The sequence below is a fragment of the Perca flavescens genome, chromosome 4 (assembly GCF_004354835.1).
Source record: "Perca flavescens isolate YP-PL-M2 chromosome 4, PFLA_1.0, whole genome shotgun sequence".
Classification (NCBI taxonomy): Eukaryota; Metazoa; Chordata; class Actinopteri; order Perciformes; family Percidae; genus Perca; species Perca flavescens.
Window position 1 is genome coordinate 16,784,866 of NC_041334.1, and position 16,991 is coordinate 16,801,856.

At 39.6% G+C, this 16,991-nt stretch overlaps 1 protein-coding gene across 2 annotated transcripts; it reads right to left on the reverse strand.

The window, feature by feature from the left end:
- Nucleotides 1-1,971: 1,971 nt before the first annotated feature.
- On the reverse strand, nucleotides 1,972-16,521 carry mov10a (Mov10 RNA helicase a). 2 transcript variants are annotated; one of them, XM_028576444.1, is made up of 22 exons: nucleotides 16,489-16,521; nucleotides 14,134-14,239; nucleotides 13,848-14,020; nucleotides 11,733-11,974; nucleotides 11,384-11,630; nucleotides 10,502-10,639; nucleotides 10,236-10,398; nucleotides 9,827-9,978; nucleotides 9,560-9,730; nucleotides 8,872-9,019; nucleotides 8,029-8,190; nucleotides 7,359-7,462; nucleotides 7,130-7,227; nucleotides 5,751-5,849; nucleotides 5,441-5,549; nucleotides 5,242-5,359; nucleotides 4,300-4,491; nucleotides 4,139-4,210; nucleotides 3,845-3,970; nucleotides 2,866-2,954; nucleotides 2,471-2,589; nucleotides 1,972-2,287 (listed from the first exon to the last, which is right to left on the reverse strand). In XM_028576444.1, the coding sequence occupies exons 1-22, from the start codon at nucleotides 16,491-16,493 to the stop codon at nucleotides 2,223-2,225; spliced, it is 2,898 nt and encodes a 965-aa protein (XP_028432245.1). In that variant the 5' UTR covers nucleotides 16,494-16,521; the 3' UTR covers nucleotides 1,972-2,222. The 2 variants fall into 2 exon arrangements, with proteins under 2 accessions (XP_028432245.1, XP_028432244.1); XM_028576443.1 differs by lacking the exon at nucleotides 16,489-16,521 and adding an exon at nucleotides 15,832-16,427.
- Nucleotides 16,522-16,991: the final 470 nt, after the last annotated feature.

The following is a 16,991-nucleotide window of genomic DNA, read 5'->3' on the forward strand; positions in this document are numbered from 1 at the left end:
ATACAATGCTTAAAAGGCCCAGCAACCGTCCTCGGGCACAGACTCTTCACGGCATTCCTTTTTCTTCTGCCTCTGTTGCTCATTCATGTACTGCACATGTCCCTTGGTTGCATGTTGCTATCCGTCTAGAAAGAGTTGTGACCATAGACTGTACAATAATGGACAAAGCATCCGGTTCGGCGAAGTGCTGCAAATGCGGAAGTGCCATAAACCTGCATTCTCTCTGAATTCCAGCAGGAGGCGACACGTGCGGTTGCAAAAGGAGGTCGGTGTGTGACCCACTTCTCACTTGATTTATTACCTCAGTAAACATTTTCATAATGAGTTTATGGTCTCAATCGCTAGTTTTAATTCTTCTACAACACAGAATGATGTTCATTTATTGAATAATAGTCTTGTTGATTTTAAAATCGGTGATAAAGCAGGGGGTGTTTTAGGGCGTGGCTATGATGTGTGTGCCAGTGAAAGTGTGTAACGTAACGTAGAGTGTAAGGGCTCCTCCCTCACTCTCGTCTAAAATCATCACATCCGCAACCAGGATGGCTGCGACCGTAACGGCAAACTCGACTCATAGCAGATCTCCACAAACCAATGGGTGACATCACACACGCTCTGTCCATTAATATTATACAGTCTATGGGTGTGACGTGTGTATATTTGATGTTGCGTGCTACCTTCTTACAATGCCAGCGAAGACAACTAACCTACCCAGCTGGCAGGATCTGTATCTGTTATATTGTAATGCAACTTTATACCCTCTACTGGCCAAGCACATAATATGATACACTTCAAAAAAGTTAAACCAGGATTAAAAGATTTCAGGATTTAGTTAATTTAAGTAATACAGAAATTACATGGAAAATACAGAAATAAAAGAATAAAATGTCCAATGATAATATAAGACAAAAACAAACCAATAAGACATGTTGAAAATAAAACTGAGGTTAAATGAGTAAGCCTTTTTTGAAAAAACAAAACCGAAGTGATTTAAAAGATGTCATTGATTCTACAAGTCTCAGACCCACATGTGCTTTAACTGAATGATCTAATCGAGACTAATTAAACTAGTTGTATATTCCACAGCTCAACTGAGGCGTTGTGAGTTTCCTGAGAGAGGGGGCATTGATTACAATTACAAACACAAGCACCATATTAATGTTACCTCGAATCTTACTAGAGTGGATTCTATGTTTTACTATAGACTTTGTGGAATTCAATATAAGCACACTAACATGACAAGAATAAACTGATTCAGATCATTTACGACTAAGGGTTTTTATCAATGAAAACATGGGCCTGAGTTACTCAATTCATAGTTGTGGCATGATGTGCACGAGTCTCAACAAGGTTAACGCCGAGGAGTCCTTGGCAGTTGCAGGTTGGCAGAGATAGTCAAATAAGTTGCACAATTGGAAGCGCAGCATCATGATGAAAGCATAAAATATCACTAAGAGCATGTTGAATACTGCTGTTAATGTGTATACAAATAATGTTGCACTATATCAAACGTCCTTATGTTGATGCATGCATGAGAAAACCATGGGTCTTTGCAACACACAAACACACAGACACACAGAGTCTTTGGAAACAGCTTCTGCTCAGTGTTGTGTAACCTTTTTCCTTTCTCTGGAAGTATTTGAAATTTGAAACAATAAAAGGATCCAGATTTATATAAAAGCTCATTGTAATAATGCTTTGTAAACAAAGTGGTGTAGTGAATGTTTGATCTGAAGTAAACATGAGCATTGTTAATAAACTATTTTTGAGACAAGACTGACGTGCCCTCCTTGGTCAATTCTTTTCAGATATGGTTTACTGCATGATGCCATTGAAGGTGAAGATTAATCAAAGGGAAGGTTATGACATGAAAATGTGCAGTACTCTGCTCCTCCTTCATTTCTCACTCATGCTGATTGAACTTGCTGCTAAGTGACAGCTCTATTAAAAAAAAGCCAACGAAGAGAGAAAAAGTTCATTGGTTCATTTTGGCATTGTCATCACAAACCGAGCGGTTTTATTGCAACAAAACATGAACACTGCTCTTAGAAAAGTTAATAAAAAGGATATATTCTTTAATAGACGCCAATGTTGTGATTAAAACTAATAGAGAAAAAAAATGAAATACGGATACTTGCTACGCATCTTTAAGTGCTTACATTTAATAATGTTTTAAGGATGTCACTGCAATGGTTCTTTGTTAGGTTGGTTGTCTAATGGAGATGTTAATGCTCATTTCTCCACTCAGGGTCCAGATACTGCTGGAGGGCACTCTCCTCTTCTACAGGATCTATGACAAATGCAGGAAGACAACATTTTAGAATATTTCATGACTGCTTTGTGCAAGTGATATTAGGTTGTTGTTTTTTTTTTATTAATAGATGCAATTATAACCATTTCAGCTATAGCTGGTGATGATCCAGCCAATTATCGCTTGAAGATTTGAGTTAAACTGAGGTATAGCTGCACTTACTGTCAGAATCCACGTTGATTTTCAGGGTTGCCAGTCTTGACACAATATCATCCTCTCCTTCTGCATCTTCAAAGTCAAATCCAGTGTAACCCTGCTCCTCCACACAGTAGCTGATGAACCTGCAGATGGAAAATCACAAGGTTAGCAAAAAAGGGAAACTTAGACATCTAAAACAAAACGGCAACTGGGTAAACTGAGGCAAAAGCGTGTGTTAAACTCCAGTATAGCGACAAACTAAACCTTGTGGTGAGATTGTTTTGTCCACTACAATCACATTTCCATACAAGGCACTTAAATCAGTGTCTGTAACTGAAAGAATACTCTTGTTGTATTTTCAGACAACACTGTGCCTCCCAACACTGCTAAAACATCTCCTGTGGTCTGCTTTGCCTTACTTCTGCCAGTGGGGGTCCTTGTTGAGGATCACAGGGTTTCCCACAACTATCAACAGGGACCTGGCTCTGGTCAGGGCCACGTTGAATCTCTGCAGAGTAGATGAATACATACAGAAAGAGAAAGAAGAAGAGATAAACATGTCAAAGATCCTGCTGGTTGCATTATTATTTCTACATCCGGAAAAACTACTGGTGCAATTTAAATTAAATTGTTGTAAGGATGTAGTATGGGCCAAGGAAGAATCTATTGAATTTTGGAGCAGATCCAAATCCCGGGGGAAAAAAAACACAAATTATTTCTTACTTTAACCAGTGAAGTGGCATGACTTTTACACTAGGCGGGGCTACGGCTTTATAGGTAGCTCTGCGTATTCTGTCCGTCTCCGCCGTGCTAACGTTCGCAGCTGCAACCCGGGACGACGCAGACAGACACTCAGTGGCGACGTTTAGATAGTGAGTTTCAGTTTTTATGTGTGTGATTGATTATCACGTTACATTTCTAGTATTAGCGTTACACAGCGTCACCCTTGAATCCTGCAACATAAGTTTAATAGTTAGGAGTCACAATAACGGTAACCTGTGGCTGTCTGTGAGTAATTAACTCCTCGCTGTGCAATGGTTGATGATATGGAAGTCCTATTATGTGCTGTGCGTGGTTTGCCTGCACTACAGCAGCCCTGTTCATGATGTGATTTCAGTCTAAGCATTTTCATAATGATAAAAGTGTTTTCTGGTTTTCACAAATGGATGTTAAATATGTGAAATATTTCCAATTTAGAAATACATAATACATACACAGTTGAGATGATGAGGCTTTAGCTAAGCACAACCATATTTTGACATATTTCTAATTTCCAGACATATATGGTGGCTTGCAGGTTTGCAAATTACAGAAGACTGGACTATTGGCCTTTGCGGAGGTCTGTGCTCTCAGAGTGCCCTTTGAGTTACTTTATATGAAGGAATGGCTATAACACACCTTTTCATTCGACAGGAATCCAATGTTGAAGTCTTTGTCCATCTTGACATAGTTGATGCTGCTGCGGACGGTAGAGACCATGATGATCTTCCTCTCTTGTCCCTGAAACTCCTCCACAGATCCCACCTGATACCGTGAAGAGAAACAGCCAAAGTACAAAATGTGATTTCAAATAACACCGTTGTGAATGAACAGAATCCTTATGTATTTAATTACACTTGTGCGTGGAAGCAAACAAATTAACAAAATATTTTTGAATGTACAGGCTGATGTGTTTACGGCAGCATTGCTAACCTTGAGCTCTGTGAGATCACTCCATCGCTTCAGAGCTGAGACGGACTTCAGGGCTTTTTGGATTTTCTCGACCTGTTAGAAAAGCAAACATGTTACGGATGACTAGTTTTACCTGTTCATCCACAATTCTAAAAACAAAAATAAACACCGCACAGACTCACCTGTTTCCTGTAGGGGGCGATTATGCCGATGTCTTTTGCAGAGAGTTTGGGGAGACCCTTCTTCCCTTGTGTTTCAATCAGCTTGGTGAGGTAGTCAACCAGAACTTCAATCTCAGACACGTTGAAGAAAGACGGACTGTTGGCCTCTCTCTCGTCTTTCCCCATCACCCCGTGGAAGATCAGTGGGAAACCCTGTAGTGGTGCAAGTGTAAGCATTTGTCAGTTATCCAGGTTATCCCTGTGGTGTACATGCTATTTGGTGATGTCAGTGATCTGTATACTCTGTTTACACGGTGTTCCGTTTTGTTTGTTTTCATCTCTGCTCAGTTTGGCTTTTGTTTAATGCTCGACTGAGAAAGATGCATTCCTCTTTAAACGGCACCTTTCCCTTTTATCCTAATGAGAGTTTAGATTTTTTTGCTATAATTTCATTTCTGTCCCACTTTGTTTCCAAATGAGATTTTTTTCCTCCATAATAAGATCTAATTTGTCGTAATGATTTTTTGTCTTGTTTTTGGTCACAGTCCAAGGTTGGTTTCTGTGTTCAGTCTTTTGAGATAGTATATTGTTGACACTTGTGAAACTAAGAATAATTAAAAGGATACTCATGCAATTGGTTATCAAAAGATTGGCAAGACATTAGTGCATCAGAGGCAGACATATCTGGACTTTAACTCCCTGGTATGTATCAAGTGTCAAAAACCTGCATCCTACACTTCCCATAATGCAACTCAATAGCATCTTTTGTATTCTCTGTGACTAGTAAATTAACTTTGACCACCAATTAACTTTAAGGGATGTATAAATTGTAGTTGGTCAGAAATATGGCCAGCTATTTTACATGTAACCACTGTAACACTTACTTGCTGTGTATCAGGATGACATCGGTATTGAAATCAGTTCAGAAGTTTTGAGAAAGAATAAACGTCTTTGCGGACACACCTTTTTGGGAAGGTGTTCCCAGTTGCAGTAGATCTCCCGCTCCCACTGGTCAGCAAACACTTGCAGTTCATTCTCATAGAACAGCTCATTGGGGATTTTCAGAATGGCAGCATGAGACCTGAGTGAAGAAAGCGGAATAATTATATTCTAAACAAGTAACTACAACACGCAAAATGGAGGTGAAAACTGAAAGACGCACCTGTAGTTTCGCAGCAGTTTGGTGACAAAGCGGGTGTCAAAGTGTCCAGAGTCTGTACTTTTCTGATATAAAGTGTTTTGTCTCATCAGTCTCTCAAGCAGAGAAAGCCCTGAAGGATATCATTGTCACAGCATTACATTTATATATCCTTAAATCATGTGGAGATACAATGAAAAGAAAACCCAGCAGAAGTGATGGTTTAAGTTATTCTTACAATTTTAGCAGTAAAAACGCTGCAATAATAATAATGACTATCATAGTGTGCGATAGAATACATGAAGACAAAATAAGGTAATCCCCCTCATCTCACCGAGTCCATACTGCAGTGCATAAGGTGATCGAAGGATCGGTCCCAGCTGCTTGGGATCTCCTGCCAACACCAGCTGACCATTCTCTGCACTAAGTAGACCTGTGACACAAAGTCCAACCAATCAGTAACAAGATGCATTCCTTCCACCACTGCTGTAGCTCTTACAAATGTGTACATTTTGACCTTTAATCATAAGACCACCTTAACTAAAACAGTGCAGTCTCGTTAAAAGGTCCAATGTGTGGGAATTTCACCCATGTAGCGTTGAGATTATATATCGCAATCAACTCTCTCGCGCTACGCAGTTCAAAGTACGTATTACAGCTACGGTAGCCTTCACACTTCAAAAAGCCGGTCTCTTGCTCTTTTCAATATCCTTTTTCCTTTTTCTGGGCGAAGAAGAAGACTTCTGTTCCTGAAATTTGGATTTTGAATACGTGTGGTCCTCCATGTTTCCTTCTTCAAACTCACCAGGGCCGGGAAGCTACGATACCCATTAGCAGCACCTGTGAGCTTATTGTGTGACAGCGAAAACGTGAAAGGCGGAGCAGTATGTCCTGTATGTCCCTTATCGGCTAACGTATTTCAAGATTGCACATGAATATGGAGCGTCTACCCCAGTTCATGCAAATGCAAATGTAAAATTTCAAGCCAAAAGGAATACTTTGAATTGGACAAGTTTGTGAACGGGCAACACAGATTTAGATAATGAACTAAAAACGTTACACACTGGACCTTTAAAGTTGATATATACTTTCTGAGAAGGGCTGTATGGAGTCTGGAAGCAGTGAAAAGCTTCTCTCAGACTTCTGGCCAATACGTGTCCTAATTCTGACTTTTTTTTTTTTTTTTTTTTTTTTTATTTAAATTGCCAATCCATGCTCAGATTCTGCAGCCACTGCCCAGGTTTGCAAAATTGTGAAAAAAACTGAGCTACAAATGCTGAAATAAGTCTGTCCTCTACATTCCTCACATTCCTACATCTGTCACTGGACTGATGAACTGCACTGATCGCCTGTTGTTGGCAGCGATAAAGAGACTGTCTGCTTACAGAGAAGAGACCGGAGGAGTGCAACTGACATCTGGATCAGGTTCTGTAAAATGACTGAGGAGAAATCTGTTCAACTCTTCCTCTGCTCTTTACTGTGTGACAGAAATTTGGTGGTATACACTAGATTATGATGTAAAGATGAAATATCAATATTAGACCCAGAATAAATCATGCTTGACTGACGAATGGAAGCCAATATTATGTACTCTAAAATGTGCATGCAGCTTAAAAATATGCCTCAGTTTTTAACTCTTTCAACAGGATTTCTCCAAAACAAAATACTTGCTGTATTATGCTGATAATTCAGGAATTTAGCATCAGCATATACCTGCAATGGCAATGACGCACTCTGGCTCCACTGCCTGGCCTCCTTCATCCAGAAAGATATGGGAAAAATGGCCGACTGGGATTCCTCCAGACACCAGTCTATAAACACAAACACACAGCAGATATTGTGCAGGCACAACATGGCTCATGGTGTGTACCACTATATAATGACACGAAAGCGTCAAACCGTGTCAAACACTGATTATTTACTGTATACACAAGCAACCTACCTGCCGGCTGTGACCAAAGTTGTAACTATGATTGTGTATTTCATTAGAATTTGTTTCCCTGGAAACACAAAGGCCTCTTGTTTCTGGTCCCAGTTACAATATTTCTGGAAGAGCCAAAAGATGAAACAACAGGTAAGAAAAATATAGTTAATCTACACCTGTCTCTCGGAGTTCAAACGTAACCGATTTCCCATCCATCCATCCTTTAATTACAGCATTTGAATGTGAAATATCTTCCTATCTCAGTCTTTTCTATTGCAATTCTTAAATGATACAAGAGTTTAAGTAAACAGGCAACACTTACACAACAATCACTTTGACTAAATGCATAAAAGATTCTGATCTTTACTCGGTTAACTCAAGTCACCAACTTCTGGATCAACAACACCTCAGGAATTGTTCCAACCAACCAAACTGGTAAACTCACCTATTTTACGCACGGCAATGAGGAGTTACTGTGACATTTCAATTTCAGTTTTATTTTGAAACTCAAAATGTTACGGGTCCAATATACACAGGGTTACACATTTAGTTAATTAGATCATTAGTGTTCATAAGTGTACTGAATCACAGGATATCCAAAGCTTTGTTTGTAGAGAATTTAAACAGCAATAAGAGCTACGGCCAGTAACCAGATTATCCTGTGGATGTAAAAATGCCGGCTGCTCACCAGCAGGTTCTTGGGGACACTGTTTGGGTTTCGGCTGCTGGCGTACACACGGTAAATCCGATGATGATCCATGTGTACCATCAGTCTCTCACAGAGGAGGTCACATGCACTGTTTGAAGGTGCACAGGCGAGGATGCGGGCTGACTTGTCTGCCCTGCTGACCTGTCGATGGAAGCAAAGTCAAATTCATTACTTATAATAACGGACATCATTTTGAAACTTTGCTGTTTTTTATTTTTTTTTTATCAACAACAGTGTCGGTTAAGGTAGCAACTGAAAAGTTAAAATCAAAGTTGTGCAATATTAAAAAAAAAAAATTGTGCATAAATGAATTTGACCAGTCATAGTCAATTCTAAGAACTGACTATGACTAAGAACTTTGTTTTATCTAATTTTGTACTAAGGTCAACATAATGGACTTTAGCCTATGAATGAGTGGAAGACTGCTCCACCCTTAAAATACCCTGGCTTTGAAAAGTCATGGATCATAAAGGACCTTTATGAAGACAATCATGGAAACAAACAACCCACAGACCTTGATACTGCAATGTAACTTTGTCTTTTCATTTCCTGTTTTTCATGATGTCCAGCATTTCACCTTACCTATGATGGCCCTGTCTGTTATCTTTTTTGTTCTTGTCAAAATAACAATAAAAACATCAGAAAACAGTCAAAACGGCCATCACAATATCCTAGTATCCAACGTCATCAAATGTCTTTGATCTGTCCGAGAAACCTAAAATGATTGCCCCGTTGCACATAGTAAGAGGCTGGTTAAGTTAATTAGTTGTCAGTTGGGGTCTTACTGCAGACTAATAACAGCACATCCTCAACACCTTATACCTGATTCATAGCTTCAACCAGAGTGATCGTCTTTCCAGTTCCAGGAGGCCCAAACACAAGATGAGGAGCGGGCTTTGATGATCCGGCTACAATGCGCTGGACTGCAGCATGTTGCTCCGGGTTGTTCTCCAGCTGACAGTTGAACATCCTGGAGAGTAATGTGAGAAGCGATCTTTACACCTTGCACATTGATGAAACACTTGAATGTTGAAAATGTGGAGCAGAGGCTAAAAATAGGGTTGACATTCAAAATGTGTAGATAAAAAAAACCTTGTTTTTATTTGTATGACAAGATACAAGTTTGTTACAATTCTATTGTTACAAGTCTAAGCAGATAACAGTGAACTTTGTCTGGTGTGTGTCCTCAGTCAACATAGTGCTACAATTTGACCAATATCCACTTTGGGCAAGTGTATTGCATTAAACCAAAGAACAGCCTGTTTACACAATATGATGGATAAATGCCCAGAGAGAGCTGAGGAGAAGGCTGCTGAGCACACTCACTCATCATTGGGAGTTAATACACTCTTATCTCCAATGCCAGACAGTTTTAAGCTTATCTGCACTCCAAGTACATGAGATGCAGCCCTTTAAGGTGGTTAGGTTTGTGTGTTTTGTAGATGATGCTACATCTAGAAGTGTTTTTGGTCTTCTATATGCATGAACTGTACGTGTATAGGCACTGAACCTGAGTTTAGGCATGGTGAGATTAGCCACTGCTGCACCAGATGGGAACAGCACCTCTTCGAGCTTATGTGTTACTGCCAAGTCCACTGCCCGATGCTGCAGCTTCAAGGAGTACCGGTTGATTGTAAACTCCACGTCAAACTTCATATTGCTGATGAAAGTCTGTAACAACCTGAAACGGGGGCGGAAAGTGAGAGGAGTTCTTCATTCACCGTCGGAGACATAAACTGGGTTTCAACCAGACAAGTATCTGTAGTCCAGCTCTTACCTCTTCGAGAAGCCCAGCTTCACACTGTCCAGCTCCACTCTGTGAACATATCCGGTGTACACGGTCATGGGCCGGGCCGTGTCTCCAGATTTGGACACCCTCAGACAATCTCCTCGTAGTACAGATGGTCGATTTTCAGCAACACCAGGCACCTGTTGGAGAATATTAACGTTGGCCTGTTTTCTGCTATGTGTTTATGTTCATTTCAGACACTGAGCTTGCAGTGGTTCAGCAAGCTTCCAGAGGACAATAACACAATATAGAAACAATATAACATCACACAAAGCCAGCAAAGAGAAAAGATAGTAGCCGTTTAGATCAAGGAAACACCTCTTCAAGACTAATAAGACATTTACTTCTTGTTGCTGCTATTTAAAAACAGTAGATGTGTGCTGTGAGAATTCCTTACTCTGAGTGTAAGCAGTTTTTTGCTGCTTTGGTTTTGAGTCATGGTTTGATTGTGGAGGTCATACTTCCTGATGTCCACTTCCATCTGTATCTCTTCCAGGTGCAGCAGGAGATGACATCGATGAGAGTACGTCTTCATCTTTAAGGGGGAGTTGAGGAGAGCCCTGGACAAACAGTACAAACACAAACACTCTGATGATGAGGGAGTTAAGCCCAGACAAAAAAAAAAAACATGGTCAGCTGTAAATAATTAGGTCTTTCCCTCACTTCACGGATGGCAGTTTCTGCCTGGCAGCTGAAGAGAGGTACTCAGAGTCCTCCATCCTTTGTTTTGCCAGTTCCTTTAGGTCTTTAGGGTATATATAATCTCCTAATTTCACTTTCATCTTTAGAGGCTGGACAGAACTGCAGAGGAAAAAACACAAACAAACACATCATGCATGAATAAAACCCAATTTCATTAACTATTCTGGGTCAATTTCAACGGAAGAAAATTGCTTCAACTAGCTCCTAATCAAATCGTACTGAAATCTGTATTAATGAATGTTCATGCTGCTGGGGAAAAAGGTCTGCACTCATTCTATTTGGAGATGGTAAGACAGTGTGCTCTGCATATCTGTTAAACTCTCTACAACAATAATTCTTAAACTATGACACCAGCATGATTTTAGCACCGCACTCATTCTAGCACTCACAATGGACAGTTAAAAAGTATTAATATCTATCTATCTATATATATATATATATATATATATATATATATATATATATATATATATATATATATATATATATATATATATATATATATATATATATAAGAGATATCATCTTTTTTATTCCACACCTTATTTGTCAAAAAAAAATTACCCACAATGCAACTCAACCATCGACATTGTTGGTTGCAAATTCTGGTGTGTTATGTTAGTAGCGGGTAATTTAGCCTTGGGTCGCTAGCCCCAAGGGTCTTCAGCGCCAAACGCACTGCATTTATTTATCAACATCCCTCTGGAGCCACAACTGACTTGTGCAGCTGTAGCATTCTCCAAGATGTGTACAATCTATGGAGTTCCCCTTTAATAACCAGGCATAAATGTGCATTTCTATTTCGAGTCTTGAATTGATCTACAATCAGTCTTAATAACTTACCTCTCAGGAGGCACTCCGTCCACTATCACGCTTTCGACACGCTTGAATATGACCTCCTGAGATGGTTTGTAAGGAGACACGGGCCCCAGCTCCACAGCCAGCGGGGTCCTGGCTGTTGCTTCCATCTCCCTCACAATGCAAAAGGGCACCGCTCCTTGCAGATCCTCACAGAACTCAAAGTACATTGTGGCAGGGAAATATCCATAGTGGTTCAGTGTGTACCGAACCACAACCTCATAGCTTTCTCCTGTGAAAGAAAGAAGGATGCAGAGAAGAAGCTGTGAGCATTAACTATTTCTCTTCAGAGTGTTTTTGTTAATGAAAACCGAGCGGAGGAGTGTACTCTCACCAGGACAGAGGAACAGCGGACAAGCTCTGGTCACTCTCCTCTCATCCTCCAGAGTGAAACAGCGGATCTTGTGCAAGGCAGTGTAGTAGGTGAAATGGATGCAGTTTGTGCCCTTGTTTACTATGTGGAACCGGAGGATGAACAACTCCTTCAGGCGATCCACAGCAAACTGAACCTTTCTGCCGCTCGCCGCGGGGTCTGAGGTGATCTCAATGCCTCCTTTGTCAGCTGTCAACTCTTTCCTGTTCGAGAGAGAGAGAGAGAGAGAGAGAGAGAGAGAGAGAGAGAGAGAGAGAGAGAGAGAGAGAGAGAGAGAGAGATGATCAGCCTGCAATTTACATCTGTAAGGCTTGTAACTGTAAGAGGGTAATACTGCAAAGTGAGTGCATCTTGTAACTTTCCCAGTTTGATTCTGGTCATGGACTATGCATATCAACACTTCCATCTACATTAATCAGATAAATGCAAAATTGCCATTCAAATAATAAACATGTCATTGAATATCTTCAAACTCAGAGTATTCTCAGTGGAAACAGTTATAGCATTGGGTAGAGCATTTATCTGAGTTCCATTATTTCTCTTTAAGGGTTAAAAAATGTTTACGATAATCTGCTGAGCGTTTTAAGACTACTTGATAGCCATACGTAGAGATATGACAGGAAATGAGGGAAAGAGAGAGGGGGAATGCCATGCTACGAAGGTCTCCGCCAGGATGCAAACTTGGGACACAGTTCACGTTTGGTGCCTTGACCCCAAATCCAACAAGACACCCCGAGACAGGTTACCAGTCTATCACAGGGCTGACACATATAGACAGACAACCATTGACTCTCAGATTCACTCCTATGGGTAATGTAGCCTGCTTGTCTTTGAGGAAAGTGACACAGGCAGGAGAATATGCAAACTCTGCGCAGAAAGGCCAGGTTTGAACCCAGAACGTTCTGACGATGATGCCAACCTCTGCGCCACCATACCACCCGTATCATAAACACTGCATGTGAAAAGTCTAAAAGATCACCTCCCTGTTAGGACATCACACATTTCCACCCTGATAAAGAAGGATCAGCAACGGCCGTACTTTCTAAGGAAACTTAAGAAGGCAAAATCCCTAAGTTATTGTTAACTTTTACAAAGGAGCTATAGAAAGCATCCTGACTAGAAACATCACACACTGGCTTGGAATGTGTACGGCCCAGGACAGGAGGGCTCTGCAGTGGGTGTTTTAAACCGCCCAGAACATCATTGGTACCCATCTACCGAGCATCGGTGCGATGAGGTGCTTGTGAAGAGCCCAAATGTTATTGAAAGATGATACCCACCTGAGCCACAGTCTGTTCACACTGCTGCCGCCTGGCAAGCAATACAAAAGTATCTGCTGCAGTACCAACAGAATACAGAGCAGCTTCTTTCCTCAGGCTGCAAGTGAGACTCCCCAATTTCACCTCATCCTCCGCACACCACCGGGAATAAATGACTCTTCTCATAAGCTTTACATGGTATACCGGTTTCTAGATTGCACACTAAATTCTATTCATTGCACTAAATCTGTGAAATTTACATGGAACTATTCTGTATGTTGGTTGCATATTTCACTAATATTTTTTGTTTGTATACGTTACTGTATATCTTCCTTGTGAATACAATTTTATTTTCCTTTTTTTTCCCCCCTTTCTTCTTTCAGTGCTACTTTTATATATATATTGTTCTATTTTACAGCTATACAGCTTTACCTATTTTATTTTAATCTATTCTAATTTTTTATATTTGAGAATGTGTTTACATATTGTTTGTGTGCGTAGCAGGGAGGAGGCTACAACTGCATTTCATTGTGCAATCCTGTATTGCGTAATGACAATCAAGCTGAACCTTGACCCTGAAAAGTCATGATCAAAAAGCCTCTCTCAATGACTCTTCAACCCTCTGCCGGTACAGCTTGTTCCTTGATGCAACACCCGGTTTCCTCCCAATATTCCCATAACTGCCCCTATTGTTGCATGTTATAAACTTGCACATGTTTTGTTATTGTCACGCGATGGTCCTGGATAAATACATTTAAATGTCACTGCATATAGACGGGCTGACAATAAAAATTGGACTTTACTTGACCCAACCTACCAGTTCACTTTTAACTTGCGAAGGATTTCTGTAGCCAGCTTTTTCTTGGGGGTCAGCACAGGGGTCACGGGGGTAGAGGGGACAGAGGAGTCTGACTTCTTAGGGCTAGCGCTGGGACTGGGTGGCGACTGAGGGGCCCGGGGCCTCCTCCACTGGTCACAGTACACTCGAACCTATATCAGGGATAAAAACAACAATGATACTTACTCATTTTATTTCTGCATTTTCACAAAACATGCCCAGTCTTGTTCCCTCACAGCATTAGAGAAATGACAGCTCATCTTACCTGAGGTTTGACATTTATGTAGATGTTCCCCTGTCTTATGCGGGCTTTGTTGAACTTCACTAGAGCATAGAGAACACTGGAAAAGGAAGGGTCCTTTATTCCTTTTCTGTGAACATAAACATGCAGAGAAGGAGTGGTATTATACACAGCCTGGAATATAAAAATAATAAAAAGGGAATTAACTGGTGATATACAGTATGTGTGTGTTACACCCTTAGAGTGCAAACAGACTCAAGGGTGTGACATAGTTTTAAGTTTTCTTATTCTGAAAAGAATAATTAAAAAAATATATCAGTCTGTTGGCTGGTCTTTAGTGGCCAAACGTTCATTTAGATGTTCCGCCAGCTGTACTTCGCTGGAACAATACTAGATCTGGGCGATATGGATACATCAAATACTATGATATTTTTGACCAAATACCTCAATGTCAATATTGGGACAATATTATAGGGTTGACTATTGTTGCTTTCCCAAAATGTTTTCACAATGTGATTTTTTATAAATAACCATCACTACCATAACTACACTGGTAAAGGTAAATAATAGAACAGCTAGAACAGTCTGGTAAGTTGAGAAGATGTCATCACTTTACTGTAATGTATAGCCTTTAAAACCAGGAAAAGACAACACTTGTCATATAACGATAAACTGATGATATCCAGAATCATACCTCGATATAATACCGATATATTGCCCATCCCTAATATATACAACAATACAAAATATAATATTGTTATATTGAAAAGTATTGTTAGAATACATTGTAAAGCTATCAGTGGTGGAAGAACTATTCAGATACTTTACTGAAGTAAACGTATGAATACCACACTTTGAAAATAGTGCAAAAACTGCAAGTAAAAGCCCTGCATTCAAAACCTTAGATATGCAAGTATGAACCTTAAAGTATGTAAATATTATTATCAGCACAAAGTACGTGGGCTATAGTATGAAAGTAAAATTATTTATTGTGCAGTAAAATGTTCCCTGTCAGTGTTTCACTATTAGATCTTTAGGTTTGTGCTAATTTTAACTCCTTTACTGTTGGGTAGTTTAATCTATTCTATAAGATCATTAAGTCCGTAGCATCGTTGTCCTGTGAGAATTTTTAATGGCGTCATAAAAACAGCCCTGTTTTCAACTTTGTAACGATGCATTTTCCAGCTGATCCAACAGGAGTTTTAAATACTTTATTCAGCTTAAAAAGTGGGAGGATTATCTTAACACATAATGGCAAACTTCATCCTCGCAGTTGATCAGAATCATATTGAAATCAACATCTGTTTCCACTGGACAGGAAGCGAATTAAAAAAAATCTAATCTGAAAAGTACCTCAAACTTTCAGATAATTTTGGAGATAAAAGTGGAGTAACAAGTACAATATTTACTTCTGAAAGGTAGTGGAGTAGAGGTATAGCATTCAATGGAAATACTCAAGTAGGCTTTGAATATGTAGGCCTAATTAAGTAGCCGAGAAAATGTTCCTGTTTTTCTGTCGAGACCAAAATAAATGTCACAGCAAACTGGTCCTGTAAGGTTTCAAAATATACTAGGTGTTTCTCAATGTCAAGGAAGCATCTTTGACATTGAGAAACGGCTACTGACAAATGAATGTGATATCAGAATGTTTATTTCCTGGTTACGTTAGTTAACGGCCACGGCTCGTCTGTCTCACTAGCTACATGTGACACAGCAGCCTACCTGCCCTTAAATTCAGAGATGTAGATTTCCCGAAGTTCCGTTTTGCTGGTGTTGGATGTTCTGTCTCCCAGAAATTCAATGAAGTCAAGTCCGGATTCAAGAGCGTCTTTAAGCGACGACATGTTGACGTGCCGATGCTGCTGACTATCGACCGACTCACATGAGGAAGTTCATCGGCTCACCAACTATCACCTGAAGTAATGCAGCTGTTGAATGCGCTGGACATTTCCACATGCTAACGTTACGTATTTTGCGCGACATGTGCGTAAATGCAGCACACAGAAACTAAACTTTTACCTGCGTGAAATTATCATTATTTTTATGTGGAAACGTTAATCATGCGATAAATTAATCAGCTATTTCGCGCAGTTCAGCGCAAAATTTGAGCTGGTTGAACGGTCTCCAGCGTCTACCGGAAGGGAGCGTCTGCAATTGTTGTACACAAGAAAAGCGAAAACACCTCAGCTACTGAACAAAGTACATAGACAAAAACGAACAATTTAGCTTATTATGTCTTTAAGCGTTCTATCTTTATATACCTTACAAAGTTTAGCCGAAGTTTAAATTTCCCTCCCCAACTTTTATGACGAGTACTTATCCGCAGAGATTTCTTTTGTTGACTCTCCCTAGGCTTTTTTGTTGGCTGTTGTTACTTACTTCATGTGTTGGTTCACAGCATAGACTGTGGAGTCATGTGAGTGGGCGTTTCCATCGATTTCAAGTATAGGCCTATAAAATATTCTATAATATAATATTTTTGTCCACAATCCTCAAATACACCTAACTGCATAACGATTCATTAAAGCTTTAATGAATATTGACGGCTGGTAATTTTTGGAAATCTCATGCCAAAAAATAAATGATTTGTGACACTATTATTTTTGTAATCGGCTAATCTATTTATACTGGACAGACAAAGTTGACAATTTTAAAGAACTCACTTTGATATAATGACTTATATATATATATATAATGACTTATATATATATATATATATATATATATATATATATATATATATATATATATATATATATAAATAAATAAATGGTCAACTGGCATTTTTGCTTAGTAAACTACTTCAATTATTAATTTTATTATTCAAAATTAGGGTTCAGCTTATATTTAATTTTGTCCGAGCAACAGTCCCAAAACCCAAA

Coding starts and splice junctions, on each gene's coding strand:
- mov10a (XM_028576443.1), bottom strand. CDS start 15,953: ATGTCGTCGCTTAAAGACGCTCTTGAATCCGGACTTGACTTCATTGAA. Junction 10,399..10,501: donor CAGAAACTGCCATCCGTGAA/GTGAGGGAAAGA, acceptor CTGTTTGTCCAG/GGCTCTCCTCAACTCCCCCT. Junction 8,191..8,871: donor TGGTTGAAGCTATGAATCAG/GTATAAGGTGTT, acceptor TTCCATCGACAG/GTCAGCAGGGCAGACAAGTC.